At 41.3% G+C, this 21,856-nt stretch overlaps 1 protein-coding gene across 4 annotated transcripts in view; it reads right to left on the reverse strand.

Annotated features, from left to right (window-relative positions):
* ptprz1a (protein tyrosine phosphatase receptor type Z1a) overlaps nt 1-21,856 on the reverse strand; it is a 206,604-nt gene that overhangs the window by 18,605 nt on the left and 166,143 nt on the right. For all 4 annotated transcript variants that reach the window (XM_030731182.1, XM_030731181.1, XM_030731183.1 and 1 more), the window contains 3 exons: nt 19,058-19,140; nt 17,727-17,812; nt 9,746-9,766 (listed from right to left, as the gene is read on the reverse strand). In XM_030731182.1, the coding sequence (XP_030587042.1) occupies nt 9,746-9,766; nt 17,727-17,812; nt 19,058-19,140 (190 nt within the window). The remainder of the gene's footprint in view (nt 1-9,745; nt 9,767-17,726; nt 17,813-19,057; nt 19,141-21,856) is intronic.

Here is a 21,856-nt window from a genome sequence, read left to right on the forward strand (position 1 = left end):
AAAACTCGATATATCACCCAGCCCTAGTAAAGACGTCCCACAAGTCAGTGCTTATACCTTCCCCCTTCTTCAAGTGACCCTCAACGACAGCAAGTGATTCAATTTAGAGTAACAATGGGTTGTAAATATCTAGTAGGTAAGGGCAGTTTGTGATTGTGCCAAAGTATGGTGCATGTTTTTAAATGTCTGGTCAAATTTTTGTTATTTTTAAATGTGCATTATAAATAAATTGGAAACTGGAAATTTAACCAAGAGAAAGAAGAAAAAGAAGAGTTTTAATGACCTTCTCTTAACATAATTTTAAATCTAATAGGAATACACAGGAAGCCCAATTAACTCTAACTCTGATCATCCCTATCATAAACACATAGGTAAATTAACATACCAGGTATTCCTTCACCAGCTTCTCTGGGTCTTCATTCAGGTACATGCAGAGACCTTTGAGGATGTATTCTCTTCTGACTTCAATAGTTTCATTCTTAATATGCAGATCAGAAAAAGAAGAAAGCAGTGAAAACACAATTTCAACAATCCAGCAGTGTAGGTTCACACACTTGGAAACTTAACTAAATTCAAAGGAAGTCATAATATAAAAGTGATCAGTGGCTAACATTTTATACAGCTTAGATTGTTTGATCAGGGTTAGTCTGTTTAAAAGATCTTTAAGAATCTATTACTTAACTATTTTTACTAGTTTGTGTTTTCCTTTCATCACGCCATGATTAAAATGAATTATTTTAACATTTTATTTTACCACCTAGCTGAAGATGTCATCTAAGAAATATTTATGCCTGAAATATGTGAAAAGTAGACCACTCCAAAACAGTTTACATCCTTCTAGTTTAACAAAGGATGTGGTGCTCAGTCATTTCTACAATAGACAAGTTTTCAGTAATGTCACTTTTACACTGGTATCATACCTGGGTTATGGGTGCCAGGATGGTCTTGATTTTTCTCCCTTGAACGCCTCCTTTCTTGGCATACGCCTTCATTAGGTTTGCAAATTGAACATCAAGCCTGGAGAAGAATGTTGACTGCAAATGGATTGTTGTGATTCTCTCGAACTCTGCACTCACCTACAAAAAAACCAAAAAAGTAGACAAAACTTAGTTTGGCACTGTACCGTCACCTTTGGTAAACGTTTGAGATAGCAGTTCTGTTTAAGAAATGTAAATGCATAATAAATGTATTTATCTATACATGAACTTTCTTTGTCAGAAGGCCAACTAAAGCTACATTCACAGTGCAGGCCTTAATGCTCAATTCCGATTTTTTTGTGAAATCCAATGTTGTTCAGACTGACATGAAAAGATCAGATACAGGTCACATAAGGGCAAAAAAAAAAGAAAAAAGATTTGGGTCACTTCAGGCTGCAGTGTGAATGTAGCCTTAGGCTACAGTTGCTGGCCTTCAGTAAATCCACCTCAGTATGAGTAACTTCTCGGAGTCTGCCAATATGTATTGTGACACATTGCATGCAGTGGGGCTTGTTCTTTTATGCATTCATCCACTTATGTCACAAACATGGAAGAGAGCTCGCCACCTTGTTGCTATCATGGGGGCCTCTCCAAATACATTCTTGCCTTCTGAGTGCAAAGGTCTTGTCCATCATTTCTGCCAACTCCTGATGATTGTTTCTCTTTTTTACTTCTGAGAGGAGCGTCACTCTCAACTCTTCCAGTGTCTCTGCTGTTTCACCGGCTGGATAGCTGGGGCAGTAATTTACTTCTGCTTTTTTTGGCTTCTTCACATGCAGGTTTAGCTTTATAAGCACTCCAACATTAGAAACAGTCACTTCAGATCTGGTAAAACTTACTATTAACCACTGAAATCAAAAACTTGATGGCCGATGACCCCCTTCACTGGTACTCATGCAGATGAACAACAGACAAGTGATGTTCTGAAAGAGATCAGATAAATTTTCAACCATTAAAATATTTAATTCATCCTGAGCAGAGGTGCATCTATACATGTATTCAAACTTTTGGTATAGGTCTCTGGAATGCAACATGATAATAACAACTGGAAATATAGGGCACGTTAGGGGTGGTAGGGAAGGTTGTACATAAATCACTGGGGAAAATACCAAATGAGGTTTGCTGAAGACAGTTCGATCCGCCTCTCTGGCTGCAGTGCGTGCTCCCAACACAGGGGGAACAGATTTTCACACGGGAACAGAATTTCGCACAAGACCAACACTGAACGATGGCTGCTAACGGTGGCTTCAGCTGACGTAAAGAAAAAATAACAGCTGACCTCTGCACAGCGAGCACAACACACGCATGCACGCTCACAGCACAGAGCTGTGGAGGCGTGGAAAAACTTGTACGCGATGATCCACTCGTGTTAAAGGGTCGTTTTGTCCAAATGATGGAAATCCGTCGCTCCCTCTTCATTCATTTCCTATGGAACTTGTGTGAAGCCACGGTGGCCTCATCACACAAGTTCTATAGGAAAAAATGAATGGAGCGCGAGCGACATCGCTCCAGGAGCTGCAGAGTTAAAACGAAGCATTGTTTGTGCCTAAAATTAACCTATTTAATCCACACAACATAAAATAATGTGCCACATACAAGCATGGAACAGGCAAAACATTGGCGCAAATGGTAGAGAAGCACGAATAATTGCCAGCTAACTATCGTCACTTTAGCTAACATAAACATGTTACGCGACCAAATATTACGGAAAATGATTAAAAGTCTGCTGATGATTTGATTCACATATTATCATTTGCATTTAGACGGACGAGAAAAAAAAAGACTGAATCTTACCTTTTATGATGCACGCCAGCCAACTTCCTTCTTCGCTTGATAACTGCCATTCGAAATTTCCCGGGCACACCAAATGGTATGTCATCTCGCGTGATCTCGCGTGATCTCCCGTGATCTCGCTGCTCCGTCTTCGGCGCAAGATCATTCTGACTCCATTGAATCATGTTATCTCAACATGACTGAATTTCATGAACGTTAGGTTGTTAAATTTCATGCTTATCTGACATGATTTTATCACGTTTGCCTTTGAAACATGAAATTATTTTGTTAAAAGAACATGTTACTATTTTTTTAATGTAATGACAACCTAAATTCCTTTTTTTGAGTGACCTCGTAAAGCTGACTGAGAAAATGCCAAGATGTGCAATGCTGTCATATAAGCAAGAGACGCCTACTCTGAAGAATCTAAAATATGAAAAGATTCTGGTTTAACACTTTATTGTTTACTAAATAATTCCATATGTATTTCTTCATAGTTTGACTTTAGTATTAATCTCCAATACAGACAATTTTTAAATAATAAAAACCACCAGAAGGTGTGTCCACATTTTGACTGGTATTATATGTATACCAGCAATGGACAGTGCTGGTGTACGTATTTACATAAGTATGCTGGTACATACATATGTATGTATGTATGTATACATGTATGTATTAGGTCTCTCTCTTCCAAGTCCCTATTAGTAAATGATTTAATAATTGATCAACATATTGATTTATTCTGCCTTACAGAAACCTGGTTACAGCAGGATGAATATGTTAGTTTAAATCAATCAACACCCCCGAGTCACAGTAACTGTCAGAATGCTCGAAGCACAGGTCGAGGAGGAGGATTAGCTGCAATCTTCAATTCCAGCTTATTAATTAATCACAGACCCAAACAAAGTTTTAATTCTTTTGAAAGCCTGACTTTTAGTCTTGTCCACCCTAATTGGGAAACTCAAAAACCTGTTTTATTTGTTATTATCTATCGTCCACCTGGTCCTTACTCAGAGTTTCTGTCTGATTTCTCAGACTTTTTATCTGATTTAGTGCTCAGTTCAGATAAAATAATTATAGTGGGTGATTTTAACATCCATGTAGATGCTGAGAATGACAGCCTCAACACTGCATTTAATCTATTATTAGATTCAATTGGTTTCTCTCAAAATGTAAAGGAGCCCACCCACCACTTTAATCATACTCTGGATCTTGTCCTAACATATGGCATAGAAACTGAAGACTTAACAGTATTCCCTGAAAGCCCCCTCCTGTCTGATCATTTCTTAGTAACATTTACATTTACTTTAATGGATTACACAGCAGTGGGGAATAAGTTTAATTACAGTAGAAGTCTTTCTGAAAGTGCTGTAACTAAGTTTAAGGATCTAATTCCTTCATTATTATGCTCTTCAGTGCCAACACAGTGCAGAGCAGCTACCTAAACTCTGCTCCCAGTGAGGTCGATTATCTCATCAATAGTTTTACATCCTCACTGCGTACGACTTTGGATACTGTGGCTCCTCTGAAAAGGAAAGCTTCAAATCAGAAGTGCCTGACTCCGTGGTATAATTCACAAACGCACAGCTTAAAGCAGATAACCCGAAAGCTGGAGAGGGAATGGCGTCTCACTAAATTAGAAGATGCTCATTTAGCCTGGAAAAAGAGTTTGTTGCTTTATAAAAAAGCCCTCCGTAAAGCTAGGACATCTTACTACTCATCATTAATTGAAGAAAATAAGAACAACCCCAGGTTGATGCACATCAATTAGTTAAACTGCAGGAATGTCTTAAAGACATTAAGGCCTAGATGACCTCTAATTTCCTGCTTCTAAATTCAGATAAAACTGAAATTCTTGTTCTCGGCCCCACAAATCTTAGAAACATGGTGTCTAACCAGATACTTACTCTGGATGGCATTACTTTGGCCTCCAGTAACACTGAAAAATCTTGGAGTCATTTTTGACCAGGATATGTCCTTCAATGCACATATTAAACAAACATGTAGGACTGCTTTTTTGCATTTGTGCAATATTTCTAAAATCAGAAACATCCTTTCTCAGAGTGATGCTGAAAAGCTAATTCATGCATTTATTACTTCTAGGGTGGACTATTGTAATTCATTATTATCAGGCTGTCCTAAAAGCTCCCTGAAAAGCCTTCAGCTGATCCAAAATGCTGCAGCTAGAGTACTGACAGGGACTAGAAAGAGAGAGCAGATTTCTCCCATATTGGCTTCACTTCATTGGCTCCCTGTTAAATCTAGAATAGAATTTCAAATCCTTCTCCTCACATACAAGGTCTTGAATTATCAGGCACCATCTTATCTCAAAGACCTTATAGTACCATATCACCCCAACAGAGCACTTCGCTCTCAGACTGCTGGCTTACTTGTGGTTCCTAGGATACTTAAGAGTAGAATGGGAGGCAGAGCCTTCAGCTTTCAGGCGCCTCTTCTGTGGAACCAGCTTCCAGCTTGGATTCGGGAGACAGACACCCTCTCTATTTTTAAGATTAGGCTTAAAACTTTCCTTTATGATCAAGCTTATAGTTAGGGCTTGATCAGGTGACCCTGAACCATCCCTTAGTTATGCTGCTATAGGCCTAGTCTGCTGGGGGGTTCCCATATTGCACTGTTTCTTTTCATTCACCTTATTTACTTTGTTTATACTCCACTCTGCATTTAATCATTAATCATTAATTGTTATTAATCTCTGGCTCTCTTCCACAGCATGTCTTTTCTCTCCCCTCAGCCCAGCCGGTCGCGGCAGATGACCCCCCCTCCCTGAGCCTGGTTCTGCTGGAGGTTTCTTCCTGTTAAAAGGGAGTTTTTCCTTCCCACTGTTGCCAAGTGCTTGTTCATAGGGGCTCATTTTGACTGTTGGGTTTTCTCTGTGTTATTGTAGGGTCTTTACCCACAATACAAATCACCCTGAGGTGACTGTTTGTTGTGATTTGGCGCTATATAAATAAAATTGAATTGAATTGAAATACATACGTACGTATGTACATAGGTATGCTCGTACATACTTATGTATGTATGTATGTATGTATGTATGTATGTATACATACATGTATGTATGTATTAAAAAATAAACCAAAAAGAATCCCAGCTCGCCCTGCGGGCGGTCTTTGTCCTTCTAGGTCGGGTCCTCTATCAGAGGCCTGGGAGCTTGAGGGTCCTGCGCAGTATCTTAGCTATTCCCAGAACTGGACAGAGATCTTGGATGTTGTTCCTGGAATCTGCTGGAGCCAGTTTGGGGGTCATTGCCCTGAGTGTTCCAATTACCCCAGGGACCACTGCTACTTTTACCTTCCACGTCCTTTCTAGCTCTTCACTGAGCCTTTGGTATGTATCCAGCTTCTTGTGTTCCTTCTTCCTGATGTTGCCATCATTTGGTATTGCAATGTCTATGACTACAGGTTTCTTCCTCTTTTTGTCCACCATTATGATGTCCAGTTGGTTAGTCATCACAAGTTTGTCTGGCTGTATTTGGAAGTCCCACAGGATCTTCGCTCTCTTATTCTTGACCACCCTTGGGGGCATATCCCATTTTGATATTGGGACTTCCAGGTCATACTCGGCACAGATGTTCTTGTATATGTACTTCTTCTATCTGCCGGTGGTACATGCTGTACAGAGGCCTGTCCTTCTGTGATGGTTCCTGTTCTTTCTCAGGTTTCTGCTGCCTGAGGTACTCACTAAGCACATGATCCTTTCTGACCATCTTCCTGATGTATTCATGGATCTTTGTTGTTTCATCTAGGATAGTGATTCTGATTCTGTAGTATGTGTTGTACAGTAATGTATATATCTGGTGTATAAGTGTTTGGGGAGGGTTTCTAAAAACTTAAAATAGTGTATAACTACTAAAATAATGTATAAGTATTAAAATAAATATAGCGTCCCTACTTCACGGATTTTCACTTATCCTGGAACGTAACACCCACAATAAGTGAGCGATTACTGTATTCATAATGGACAAACTGTGGTTGGCACAGATGTCCAATAACAGAACACCAGATTTTCATCCAGTGCATAGGCAACCCAAAAGTGCAGGGAAATGATGCTCTCATCCATCAGGAAATACCCCAATATACAGCTCACTGAGGGAATACAAGTACAAACCACCTCTAACTGTCCCCTCTCACTGAGGGCTACTCCAGACCAAAACAGAGTCTAGCCCATTTTCCGGAGACTGCTTTCAGAGCCAGCGTGTGCTGCGGTAAGCCTGACAATATATATAGGCAGTATCTCACACACTAACTTCCTCCCTTCCCACACCAGCGAGGTGACTGTCGAAGTATCTTTGGGTAAGATATTGAACCCCAAGTTGCGAGTGTGAATGGTAGATAATATTCACACTCACACATAATGTTAAGTAAAAAGTGCTCAGGTACAGATATAAGCACTGCATAAATGTATATGATTTGGGTGAAATGGTGAGACTTCTAGTATAGAGTGCTTTGAGTGCTCAAAATTGAGTAGAAAGGCATCTTTAATGACTGCCAACCTTTCTTCTTCTTGGGACCTCACACCTCTCAGCTCTCAGCCATCACCCACCCCCTTCACTTCTGAGGACTCCATCTCACAACCCCCATCCCCCACCTCCATCTTGTCCCTCTCAACTCATCATGTGAGGAAGGAGCCACGTAAAATCAAGGTGCGAAAGGCTGCTGGTCCAGACGGCATCAGCTCCAGGCTCCTGAGGTGCTGCGCAGATCAACTGTGTGGCATCATGGGATACATGTTCAACCTGAGCTTGAAGCTGGGGAAAGTACCACAACTGTGGAAGACCTCCTGTGTGGTACCGGTACCAAAGACCAAACATCCAAAGGATCTTAGCAGCTACAGGCCGGTAGCCCTGACATCGCATCTAATGAAGACCCTCGAGAGGCTGGTCCTCAACCATCTACGCCTCATGGTGTCGTCTTCGTTGGACCCGCTGCAGTTCGCCTACCGGCCTGGCATCGGGGTGGATGACGCCATCATCTACCTCCTGCACCGAGCTCTGACCCACCTGGAGAAGCCTGGAAGCACTGTGAGGATCATGTTCTTTGATTTCTCCAGTGCGTTTAACACCATCCAGCCAGGACTTCTGAGAGACAAGCTGGAACTGTCAGGAGTGGACCACCACATCTCCGAGTGGATACTGGACTACCTCACTGACCGCCCACAGTACGTGAGGACACAGGGCTGTGTCTCTGACAGGCTGGTCTGCAGTACGGGGGCCCCACAGGGAACTGTGCTGGCACCGTTCCTCTTCACCCTCTACACTGCAGACTTCTCCATCAACTCCCCACGCTGCCATCTGCAGAAGTTCTCTGACGACTCTGCCATAGTTGGCCTCATCACAGGTGAGGATGACTCAGAGTACAGACAGTGGACTCAGGACTTTGTGGACTGGTGCCAGCGGAACCACCTCCTGATCAACGCCGCTAAAACCAAGGAGCTGGTGGTGGATTTCCGCAGGCGCAGACCCACCACACGGACACCGGTGAACATCCAGGGAGTGGACATTGAGATAGTGGACTCTTATAAGTACCTGGGTGTTCACCTAAACAATAAACTGGACTGGACTCATAACACTGATGCGCTCTACAGGAAGGGTCAGAGCAGACTCTACCTGCTGAGAAGGCTGAGGTCTTTTGGAGTGCAGGGGACACTCCTGAAGACCTTCTATGACTCTGTAGTGGCATCAGCCATCTTCTATGCAGCAGTATGTTGGAGCAGCAGCTTGTCTACAGCTGAGAGGAAGAGGATAGACAAGCTCATCAGGAAAGCCAGCTCTGTCCTAGGATGTCCTCTCGACTCAGTGCAGGTGGTGGGAGACAGAAGGACTCTGACCAAAATAACATCACTGATGGACAAGGTCTCCCATCCCATGCATGAAACTGTTGCTGAGCTGGAGAGCTCCTTCAGTGACAGACTGCTGCATCCCAAATGCACAAAGGAGCGTTACCGCAGATCCTTCCTCCCAGCAGCTGTAAGACTGTATAACCATCACTGCTCCCAACAAAAACCACAATAACCTACACAATGTAGGATAATATATAATATACTGTAAATAGTCCGGCCTGTTAAGGTTCAACACACAGGCACATCATGTACATTGTATATAGTGTTATTATTAGTAGTATTAAGGTTAATCTTGTTTGTTGATTTTATATATATATATATATATATATATATATATATATATATATATATATATATATATATATATATATATATATATTCTTTTCTTAATAGTGTAAATTATTATATTTTTATTTATATTTATAATAACTGCGGCTGCTGTTACACCCAAATTTCCCCTCTGTGGGACAATAAAGGCTGTTTCTTCTTCTTCTTCTTCTTCTTTTATAAATACTAATCCATTCACAATTCACCATTTAACTAAGGGCTTATTACAACAATCAGGAATCAGACCACTTGGGCCTCTGGCCTCGACTGCTATTCACTAAACATTGTAGGGGATCCCCTTTTGAGATATTTATTGTAAAACTCAATCCAACAATTTTTTCAAAAACAGCATTCATGGTTAAAAGATTTTAACTAATAGATATCAGCTGATTACTTGCACTAAAAATTTATTTTTGGATTCTTTATTTTTTAAACTAAATGTTTAAATGTGCAAATTAAACATTTAGTTTAATAAAATAATGTTTTTTTAAACATTATTTCAAGCACCACATCTCATAAGGCTGGGATCGTTTTTGTAATTACAAGATGTTTTTCATTAATTAAAACAAAACAAAACAAAAAACAGTTGATTATTTACACTTTGACTATTTTTTTTTTTACAAGTCTTAAAGTTAATATTTAAACATGCAAATGACGTCTTATCTTTTCAAATATGCACAAAGTTTTTTGTTAAATTGTTGATAGACACCTGTCACAAAGAAACAGTTTGTAGACACAGCTATGTGCTTACTCGATGTCAGTAGCTATGGCAGGGTCGGTATGGTATGGTAAGTATGGTAGGGTCTTACCTCATAACTCTGCTTCAGTGTCTAATGATGAGGGGGAGGCAGCAGCAGACAACCATTTCCGTAACAACATAGACAACCAAAGAGATGCAAAAAGACAAATTAGAAGACTACATAGGGACAAAAAGGCACAAATAAACAAAACAAAAAAATGGATGCACACAGCTGTACAGCTCATGCTGCTGCCAGCATAACGGAAAAAATCATATCAAACTGTTTGAAAATATTTTCCCATCACTGTTTTGATTTGTTCTAAATCAGACCTCTTCTTTTGATGCCTCCCTGTCTCAAAGTAACTTGGAGGTATGAAATTTACCCAAATGCTTTCCTTCTTTTTTTTGTTTGTGCTTTGTTTTCTAATTTGTTCCTTCTATCTGGCATGCATCTTCTCTTTATGTTTTTCTGATACCTATAGACTTTGAGCTGAAGCACTCCTTAAAATTACACTTATTGTAAAAGTAAAAGTAAAAGAGAGAGTGTTAACGGAGAAGTAAAGAGTGGCAGAGAAATTTGATAGGGTGCTGCAGAACATGTATGAGGACAGTGAGACTGTGGTGAGGTGTGTGGTAGGAGTGACAGATGGGTTCAAGTTGGGGGTGGAATTATATCATGCATCTGCTCTGAGCCCCTTATTGTTTGCAATGGTGATGGACAGGTTTACAGATGAGGTGAGGCAGGTGTCTCCTTGGACTATGATGTTTGCAGACAACATTGTGATCTGTAGTGAAGGACTCTTTTCTCCTCTCTTCTGCTCTCCACCTCTCCAGGCTCTCTTCTCAGGTAGAAAAGAGCCTGGAGAGGTGGATAGAAGAGGAATGAACTGGAGAGAAGAGGAATGAAAGTCAGTAGAAGCAAGACAGAATGCATGTGTGTGAATGAGAGGAAGACAGATGGAAAGGGGAAATACCAGGAGTAGAGATGCGACAGACAGTGCACAAGAGAGGTGAAGAAGAGAGTGCAAGCAGGGGTGATTTTTGACAGAAGGATAACAGCAAGAGTGAAAGGGATGTTTTAGTGACATGGTAGTGATACCTATGCTGTGACCTGCTATATGATGGTTTGGAGACAGGAGCACTAACAAAAATACAGGAGGCAAAGTTGGAGATGACAGAGTTGAAGATTCTAAAATGTTCATTGGGAGAGACCAGAATGGATACAGAATTAAAACGAGTATATCAGAGGGACAGCTCAGGTTGAGCAGTTTGAACACAAAGTTAGAGAGGCAAGGCTGAGATAGTTTGTACACCTGCAGAATAGAATAGAATAGAATGCCTTTATTGTCATTATACAGGATGTACAATGAGATTGGAGATCGTGGATACACTGGACAAAGCATAATAAATACAGAGGTGCCAAGCAGGAGGAAAAATGGAAGACCTCAGAGGGGTTCATGGATGTCATGAAGGATGACATGAAGAGGGTTGACGTGGCAGAGGAGGAAACAGCTAATGAAAGAAGAGCCAAGCCTGTGAGTTTTAGTTCAGGCAGACAATTTGTGCTTCACTCATTATACAGGTGCTGGTCATAAAATTTAAATATCATGAAAAAGTTGATTTATTTCAGTAATTCCATTCAAAAGCTGAAACTTATATATTATATTCATTTAGTACACACAGACTGATATATTTCACGTTTATTTCTTTTAATTTTGATGATTAGAACTGACAACTAATGAAAACTCCAAATTCAGTATCTAAGAAAATTAGAATATTACTTAAGAAGAATACAAAAAAAGGATTTTTAGAAATGTTGGCCACCTGAAAAGTATGAACATGAAAAGTATGAGCATGTACAGCACTCAATACTTAGTTGGGGCTCCTTTTGCCTGGATTACTGCAGCATTGCGGCGTGGCATGGAGTCGATCTGTCTGTGGCACTGCTCAGGAGTTATGAGAGCCCAGGTTGCTCTGATAGTGGCCTTCAGCTCTTGTTTGATCTGGCGTATCGCATCTTCCTCTTCACAATACCCCATAGATTTTCTATGGGGTTAATATCAGGGGAGTTTGCTGGCCAATTAAGAACAGGGTTACCATGGTCCTTAAAGCAGGTACTGGTAGCTTTGGCACTGTGTGCAGGTGCCAAGTCCTGTTAGAAAATGAAATCTGCGTCTCCATAAACTTGGTCAGCAGCAGGAAGCATGAAGTGCTCTAAAACTTCCTGGTAGATGGCTGCGTTGACCTTGGACCTCAGAAAACACAGTGGACCAACAGCAGCAGATGACATGGTGCCCCAAACCATCACTGACTGTGGAAACTTTACGCTGGACCTGAAGCAACATGGATTCTGTGCCTCTCCTCTCTTCCTCCAGACTCTGGGACCTTGAATTCCAAAGGAAATGCAACTTACTTTCATCAGAGAACATAACTTTGGAGCACTCAGCAGCAGTCCAGTTCTTTTTGTCTTTAGCCCAGGCGAGACGCTTCTGACCCCGTCTCTTGTTCAAGAGTGGCTTGACACAAGGAATGCGACAGCTGAAACCCATATCTTGCATATGTCTGTGTGTGGTGGTTCTTGAAGCACTGACTCCAGCTGCAGTCCACTCTTTGTGAATCTCCCCCACATTTTTGAATGGGTTTTATTTCACAATCCGCTCCAGGGTGCGATTATCCCTATTGCTTGTACACTTTTTTCTACCACATCTTTTCCTTTCCTTTCCCTCTCTATTAATGTGCTTGGACACAGAACTCTGTGAACAGCCAGCCTCTTTAGCAATGACCTTTTGTGTCTTGCCCTCCTTGTGCAAAGTGTCAATGGTTGTCTTTTGGACAACTGTCAAGTCAGCAGTCTTCCCCATGATTGTGTAGCCTACAGAACTAGACTGAGAGACCATTTAAAGACCTTTGCAGGTGTTTGAGTTAATTAGCTGATTAGAGTGTGGCACCAGGTGTCTTCAATATTGAACCTTTTCACAATATTCTAATTTTCTGAGATACTGAATTTGGGGTTTTCATTAGTTGTCAGTTATAATCATCAAAATTAAAAGAAATAAACATTTGAAATATATCAGTCTGTGTGTAATGAACAAAGATAATATAAAAGTTTCACTTTTTGAATGAAATTACTGAAATAAATCCATTTTTTCATGATATTCCAATTTTATGACCAGCACCTGTTCACAAGTGGCATGTTTCACACATTTAAGATTAAGATTAAGATTAAGATAGTGTTTATTTGTCACATGCACAGTTATACACAGTACAATGCACAGTGAAATGTATTTTGTACCTGCAACCATATATACACACACATATAAATAAGAAGAATAAAAATTAAAAAAAAGTAATTCACACTATACTCTATATACTATACACTATACACACTTTTATAAATTATAATATTTACATTGTGCAATAATGGTCCAGTTAGGGCTCAGAGTTGAGCAGACGGATGGCTTGTGGGTAAAAACTCTTCTTCAACCTTTCAGTCTTAGTCCTCAGGCAGCGCTAACGCCGGCCTGATGGGAGCAGGGAGAAGAGAGAGTGTCCGGGGTGGCTGGGCTGTTTTAGGATCTTCATGGCCCTCAGCCTGCACTGCTTGGTGTAAATGTCCTGCAGGTTGGGGAGGGTGGTTCTGATGGTCCGTTCAGCTGAACGAACCACCCTTTTTAGGGCCATGAAGTCCTGCTTGGTGCAGTTTCCCATCCAGGTGGTGATGCTCCCACGCATGATGCTCTCGATGGTGCAGGTGTAAAAGTTCCTGAGCACCTTGAGTGGGAGCTTGAAGTCTCTCAGCCGCCTGAGGAGGTAGAGACGCTGTCTGGCCTTCTTCACAGTGATGTTTATGTGATGAGTCCAGGACAGGTCCTGTGAGATGGTCACTCCCAGGTATTTGAAAGTGTCCACTCTTTCCACCTCAGCACCACTGATGACAAGTGGATGGTAGTCCCTCTGCTGCTTCCTGCTGAAGTCCACGATCAGTTCCTTCGTTTTGCTGACGTTGAGCAGGAGGTGGTTCTCCTGGCACCAGTTCTCCAGGCGGGAGACCTCTCTCCTGTAGGCTGTCTCCTCATTGTGAGAGATTAGTCCCACAACAGCAGTGTCGTCAGCAAACTTGATGATGACGTTGGACTCTGACGTGGCCTCGCAGTCATGGGTGTACAGTGAGTACAGCAGAGGGCTGAGCACACAGCCTTGGGGGGATCCAGTGTTGAGGGTGAGGGAGGATGAGGTGAGGTGACCCACTCGTACCACCTGTGGTCTGCTGGTCAGGAAGCTGTGAACCCACCTGCACAGGGATGGGCCCAGGCCCAGGTCCAGCAGCTTAGAGACCAGCCTGGAGGGAACTATGGTGTTGAATGCTGAGCTGTAATCTACAAACAGCACTCTCACATAGTTCCCCTTACCAGTGTCTATGTGTGAAAGGGTCTTGTGGAGAAGGAAGGATATGGCGTCATCTGTGGATCTGTCTGGCCGGTATGCAAACTGTAGTGGGTCGAGGGTGGTGGGCAGTGAGGAGGTGATGAATGTCTTGATGAGTCTTTCAAAACACTTCATCACCACAGAGGTGAGCGCTATGGGCCTGAAGTCATTGGGGCTGCTGGGGTGTGGTTTCTTTGGGACAGGGACTATGATGGACTTTTTAAAGCAGGTGGGAATCACACACAGTTTCAGTGAGAGGTTGAATATCACTGTAAACACAGGTGCCAGCTGGTCAGCGCAGGTCTTAAGGACACGTCCACTAATACCGTCTGGTCCAGCCGCTTTCCTGGTGTTTACACGTCTAAACGCCCTCCTCACGTCGCGCTCCGTCACAGTGAGTGTCTCCGCCCCTCCGGCCGGGAGCGCAGCGGGCTGTCGGCTTCCCGACTCAAAGCGCGCAAAGAAGATGTTGAGTTCATCAGCCAGAGAAGCGTCGGCACTCACCGGGTGTGTGTGTGGTGCTTTGTAGTCCGTGATGGTGCGTAGTCCCTGCCACAGTCCCCTGGGGTCAGACTGTTGTAGTTGCTGTTCCAGTCTGCGGCCGTAGCGATGTTTTGCCTCTTTCACCGCTCTGCGGACGTTGTATGATGCAACCTTGTAGTCCTCCATGTTCCCAGAGGCGAGGCCGGAGTTGTAGGCAACGGTGCGGGACCTCAGGGCGTCGCGGACAGATTTATCCACCCACGGCTTCTGGTTGGGAAAAGTCCTGATGGTCCTCCTAAGTGAAGTGTCTTCAACAACTTTCCCAATAAATCCCACGACAGTTTCCGTAAACTCCTCGATGTCTCCGCCCGCGCTGCTGCGAAACATGTCCCAGTCGGTTGAATCCAACGCACCCTGCAGAGCGGCCTCTGTTTGATCAGACCACCGTGTCACTTCTCTCACAGCAGGGGGTTCCTGCCTGAGCCGTTGTTTGTATTTCGGCATGAGAAGGACAGCGGTGTGATCTGACTTCCCAAAAGGCGGAAGAGGCTTTGCTTTGTAGCCATCTTTGAATGTAGAATAGCAGTGGTCTAGGGTCCTCTCTCCTCTGGTGGGGCAGTCGATGTGTTGAATAAACTCCGGTATTACCTTTTTCAAGTTTGCACTGTTAAAGTCCCCGGCTACGATGAGAGCCGCATCACGCTGGTTAGCCTGATAGGTGGAAATCGCCTCATGTAGCTCGGATAGTGCAGTGTTTGTGTCCGCCTGAGGTGGAATATAGACGGCGCTGAAGATGACCGAAGTGAACTCGCGGGGCAGGTAGTGGGGGCGGCATTTCAGGGTTAGGAGCTCCAGGTTAGGTGAACATGATTGTTTCAGGGGGACAACATTCCTACTGTCACACCAGTTGTTACTAATCATTAGGCACACACCTCCTCCTCTTGATTTTCCAGACTCACTCGTTCTGTCCGTGCGATGAACACTGAAGAACTCCGACGGCTGTACGGCGTGGTCCGGTATGAGGGGAGTCAGCCATGTCTCCGTGAGACAGATGATGTTGCAGTCCCTTATGTCCCTCTGAAACTGTATCCTGGCCCTGAGTTCATCCAGCTTGTTATCCAGTGACTGGACATTAGCCAACAGGATGCTCGGCAGTGGCGTTTGGTGCGCCTCAGCCTCTCTCTTACGCCGGCTCTTTTCCCTCGGGGCCTTGTCCGTGACCTGGGGGCTCCGCGCCGTCCTTTGTTTGAGCTGGCCCACTGGAAACGCTGGATCTCCTGGGGCCAAGTCGGGTCGGGAGAAAAAGGTGTCAGAATACAGCCAGAGTGCTGTATTCTGATATTAAAAAGAGTCTGTCTGTCATACGTGATATGACACAGAGCAGGTGGAATTATAAAGTCCAGAATTAGAGCTAAACCTAATATATACAAACAAAGCGTAGGAGCAGGTACGACGGCTGCTGACCTCACCGGCGCCATCTTGAAGTCTATACATGTCACTTTTCAAACACATTCTCCCAATAATTTGAGTTGGAAAGTGTATTCATTGCTCCCCTTTTGTGTCACCTGCAAAGAGGCCCTCAGGGATCACTTTCCCATTGTCCATTTCTCTGTCTGTCTGTCCGTCACACTTTCAGCCTGACATGTTCTTTGGAATACTTTTGCTGATATGTCAGTGCCACTGCTACCTGCTGTTTAAACTTTTCCCCCACCCAGCATCCTCTGGAGGATTTTATTGTTCATCATATTTGCAGCTCAGAGCTCAAATGCACAACTCTGTGATAAACATTTCAAATGTATTTGGCTAAAATGCCATTACTTTATCTACCTAACAAGGATTTTCTGCTTTATGTATTACTGTAACTAAAAGAATGTTTAAAAGTCTGTATTTTGTGCCATTTATAAAAACCGGAACGTTTGTCAGAGATTGTCTTCTGTGTAAATAAAAGTTTATGTTACCATAAAAACAGTGTTCTGTGTGTTCAAACCACACAGAACAGAAAAGATAACACTCCCTGTGTTGTGTCCTCCCTGAAGAGGATACTCCAGTTTCCTCCCACAGTCCAAAGACATGCAGTTACTAGGGTTAGGTCAATTGGTGATTCTAAATTACCCATAGGTGTGAATGTGAGTGTGGATGGTTGTCTGTCTCTTTCTGTGTTGGCCCTGTGACAGGCTGGTGACCTGTACAGGGTGTACCCTGCCTCTCGCCCAAAAACAACTGGGATAGGCTCAAGCCCCAACCCCCCCAACCCAACCCTGAACAAGATAAGCAAGATAACCTTTTTTAAAAAAAATCATATATTTGGTATTCACTGTCTGAGATTTTAATTTGTAGGCATTTACCTGTTTTTGTACTAGAAATGTCATAAAAGCATGTTGCAATCTTTTTTAGAGGATGCCATTAGGGTAGATAAAGATACAATACTACTGTATATGTTATTGTCTGTTCATGTGGATCTAATACTTATTTTTTATAAAAATAAAAAATCATATTTTACAGTTTTTAAAAGCCAATAAAATAAATTTAAATTATTTGTGATCAAGTAATTTATGATGGAGTATTACAATAATGGGTGGTATCTATTGCAGTGAAATATGGGCACATAGAAAATTCGGGGTGGGTGAGGTATGCGCTCTGCTGAATTTCCTTCTAGTTTATTTTTACTATCTACTCTAGTTATAAATTACATACCCCCTGTCATGAACATCCGTTTTTCTTAAAAGTCTTAATCCCATTATGTTGATTTTCCCTTTAGTGGCAGTTTCAGAACAAAACAAACTGGAGCTTTGAATGACTAATTGGTGTTTGCTCTGTTGAAGGTAAGCAGGTAAAAGTTAACACTACTCATGAGAATGAATACTCATTTCTCTGCACAGAGAGAAGAGCAGGACCACAACTTGCACTCTACAAATCATTAATTCACATGTCAAAAAGAAGGAAAGATGTCTTCTGTAAAGACTTCTTTCCCTTATTATGAAGAGTATAATTATGGATTAGTGCAGCCCTGCAGCAAGCTAGAACTTGAGACCATTACAAGTGACCATGCAGGAGGCAGATAATATAACAACACTCACACAATCTACTCATACTTTAAACATTTAAAACTGAATTATAAAATTGAAGATGTCTTTTTTTCATACCTCAAACTCTCGATGGAAGCTTTGAGTTTTGTGAAGTTCAGCAACATGCTTGACAAAGTCCCTCACTGGAAAAGCCCTCTGGTCACCTGAAAAAACAAAAACAAAAATAACCACCCCCCCTCCAAAAACTACCAAATGTTCCAAATAATCAGTTTCTGAACTTCTATACTGTGATAACGAAACAATTTTCAAACAAAAAAAGACATGTTATAAGCAAAGTGGCTAAAAATTAACTATGCACAATGGCCCAAGGGCAGGTTATTTTCCTGAAGGTTCTCCATCAGACACCTCCCACAATAGAACTCTGCATTGGCAGTCTGACTACAGAGGATGAATTCATGGAGCAGAACTCCATAAAGACTGGACCCACCTTGTTTTGAAAATGTTCTAACTTAAGAAAAGTGGGCCTTTCGGCAGTGACATCGGAGCTTTCTGAATCAAAATGTTACAAAGTCACAAAAATGGGAATTTGACTGAGAAATTTGGTAGGCCACCCCTAAACTGCACTTGGCACTTCCGAAAACTAAGAAGCCAGCTATAGCTTTACAAAATAAACATTATGTTGTATTCAATAAGACTTGAAACTAGTGATTGAGACCATGAACTTATGAGAAGGACATTCAAGGGAGTTGAGAGCTGTTATCCCATAAATCAGAAGTATGGTTACTCCCAGCTGGCCATTACAAAGAATGCTGTTGTAGGCCAGTTCAACACCCACTCCTCTTTTCAGACCTGCAGGCTATGTCCACCTTTATAAACTGTATAATGTATGGGTAATACTGAACATATTAATGGATAACATTCTGGGTAAACTGACTAATTTTTTGGAAAGTGAGATACAGTACCATAAACAATTTGGGAACTGTAGTCATTTTTTTTTTTTTTTTTTTTTTTTTAGAAAGGACACTGAAAAGCTGAGTCAGTTCAGACAATATTTGAAAATGAATACAGATTCGGAAAGTGAGTAAATTTGTGTAACATTTTTGTGACGTTTAAGACATGTCAACTACTACAGACATTTAAACATTTTAAAATCAAATAAGGCATAAAGTTGGAACATTTGTGAAAATTACAACTTTGAGGACAAAAGATATTTGATGACAACTCTGGAAACTAATGACATTTTGATTTTGATGCATGTTTTTGACACAGTTTACTTGAAAACAGAACCATTGAAACATTAAACTTTTTGGAAATTATGGACTTTTTTCAAAAAATTTGAAGACATTTATGGACAATTTGGGGTATTTATTATATTTCTGGAAGTAGTAATATAAGTAGTAGTAATATAAGTAGTTCAATATGACACAAAAAAAATGTGTGCATGTTACCAGATGCAGAAATGGGTGGTGTTGCGATGAGACTGGGTGAGGAGCTGTCATGGATGTAAAAGTGAGCCGTCTGGAAACAAACTCTGCAGAAAAATAAACACAAAATCCATCAACACTGCACTGACAGGCAGGAAATGCTTCTGTTTTCAAGTGATTCACCATTGTCCCAGATTTTGGAGAATAAGCAGTAATCTTCCTGTAAACACAGTAAAAAAAGATGTTCTGTTAATCCTTGATATGTTTTTAAACAGATGAAAGATGTCTCTCAGCCAGACATGGGCATCAGGGATTATCACAGGAGGAAAAAAATGACAAAAACAATCTCTCATCAGGTCTCAGGTTCTTATGCTGGCCGCATATTGTCTAGTAATCTAGTTGATCAGACTAAATTTTCTGAACCAAACAAGCTAATTTATACGTCATTCATTCTACACCTAAGTTTTTTAAAAGTTCTTCAAGGAAATCCCAGACAATTGATTCAGTTCACCTGGAACGTGGGAGAAATGTTTGATCACTCATCCAAATGTCAATGTCAGTCTCAAATTACTGCAGGTTCTTCCACAACCTTATAATTAGTACAGATGCATAATAATTGAAAGCTCCAGTAACACCACTGCATAACACTGAGCCACAAAATCAGTTACATGATTGCTGATATCAGTGATAATAACTGACCAAACATTTATTCCACTGAACTGAAAGAACTTTCCCAAAAAGTTCTTCTAAGGTTTTTTTTTTCTTTGAAATTACATAGTTTAGCAGAAAAAAAAACATAAGCAGAAAGGAGTGTAGGACCTGTATTCCTTAAATGTTTTTGGTTATAGTACTAGAACAGCTGCAAAGATGATGTTCTTGGTCAGTTCAGATACAGTTTAGACTGAAATGGCCCGAACAGCTATAAGATTGTTGGGATGAAGTTTGGGGAAGTCTTTCATCCTATAATACTACTGATATTCTTTGTTAGCCTCAGCTGAAATCTATTTATTATTTAGCGCATAACAAACCTTCAGTTGCTGTTTAAATTACTCATAAAAAATATTACTACTGCATCCTGAAATATGACATTTGCCCAATGGATAAATATGACTTCAAGAGGTCCTTTACAAGCATCTATGTGTGTGTTAGGAGTGAGAACTGTTTTCCTATAGCCATAGCCTGGTGCTTCATGCAGCGGTGCAAAAGGACAAATGGTTAAATATAAGATATGACGTTGGCAAACTGGCAGTACTTCACACCCCAGAAATGTCAAAGGGATGTTTACATTTATGTTTGGTCTTGTGTTCTTTGATTACTGTGGATGTTCTTGCAGATGACTATGGATTTTGCTGGAAGTTTGTCCCTGCCAGAAGGGAATCACCCCCACCCCCACATTACAATGCAAAGGTCCTAGGTTGTATATGTAATGTGGTCAACAATGTTTTTGTCATAAGATGTAGAGCCTTGTTCTTCTGCTCTTTTTCATTGTCCACATTAGTGTATTTCCCTTTGTTTATCTAGTGAGACTGAAACTACTTGCTCTGATTAGACTGATGTGAGAACCTCAGACTAAATTAAGTAATTGAGCTGCAGCAGTAACAAGCACACTAACACACAGTCTGTCACTCTTAACTGAAAACAACCACTATCTCTGAGCACTAGCTCATAGGATGTACACATACTCAGAAACAGCCATTTTCATTTTTTGTTTTGTTACACCCTTTTAAAGCAACAAACATCTCTGCCCTTCTGTCTCAGTTAGTAATTAAGATTTTAATCATTATTGACTCTTAGCACAGTTCCAGACTCCAATAGAGTCTACAGTACATAACTAAAGTTTAATTTGAACCTTTAAAGACAATTTAGCTACAGCCTTATTTGCTGCACATCTCTCAACTGGCTTTACACTTGTAAAGTAAATCAAAATCCTCTCAAACTGCTTGACCTCAAATGCACAGCAGCAGTGTCCAAATGAACACTGTTGTTGTGAGTCAGCCAAAAAAAAAAAAAAAGGACACAACAACAGGAGGATTAGTGCAGTTTGGCCTCCTGCTGCTCGCCCTACAAGAAGCTGATACGATTCCTTCTGTCCAACATAATCAGTCAGATGTCCTTTTCTATCCTGCAGTGCTCCCAGGATGTTCCCCTGAGTGGATGCTCAGAATGCTATAGCAAAGGTACATCCTTCACTAAGGATTAATCCCCCTGCGCCTCAGATTATTACCAGTTTAGCACTGCTCAATCTTGGAGATACAACAACAAGCCGATTGGAAAACAAGAGCAATATGTTGAGTCTTCAGCATGGCAGCTGAGACATGTAGCATGTGAAAAATAACTAAAAGTGTTACACTGCATTTGACAGCATGTCTTTGATTGGATTTCTGGAGTTGGTTAGCAAAGTTTTCAAGATATGTTGTCAATTCAAGAAATTAAAAAAAAAACATTTGGGTTTGATCCCAGAGAAAAAAAAAAAGCACACAAACAAAAAAAAAAAAACATGGCTACCCTTAAAGAAAATTCTGTTTTCTTCTTGAATTGGTGTAATAAATGAAGAAAAATAGCATCTTTGAAGGTCATCCGAAATCAGAATCGGAATGTCCTTTATTGCCATTGTGCAGCAATGAGACAATGAAATTGTGTAAGCAGTCTCTATCAAGTGTCTTGAAATGAATCAAAAGTGAGTGGCAGTAACAGCTGAAAGGCTTCATTCAGTCTGCTTGCAGCCACAAAACAGCGTGACACAGAAGGTATTGTTTGTGAAGGGGCTGTTGGTGAGCAAATACATGTACACAAATAAACACACACAGCGCAATGTAAGATCAA

This window comes from Archocentrus centrarchus, chromosome 6 (genome assembly GCF_007364275.1).
Source record: "Archocentrus centrarchus isolate MPI-CPG fArcCen1 chromosome 6, fArcCen1, whole genome shotgun sequence".
NCBI classification, from domain to species: Eukaryota; Metazoa; Chordata; class Actinopteri; order Cichliformes; family Cichlidae; genus Archocentrus; species Archocentrus centrarchus.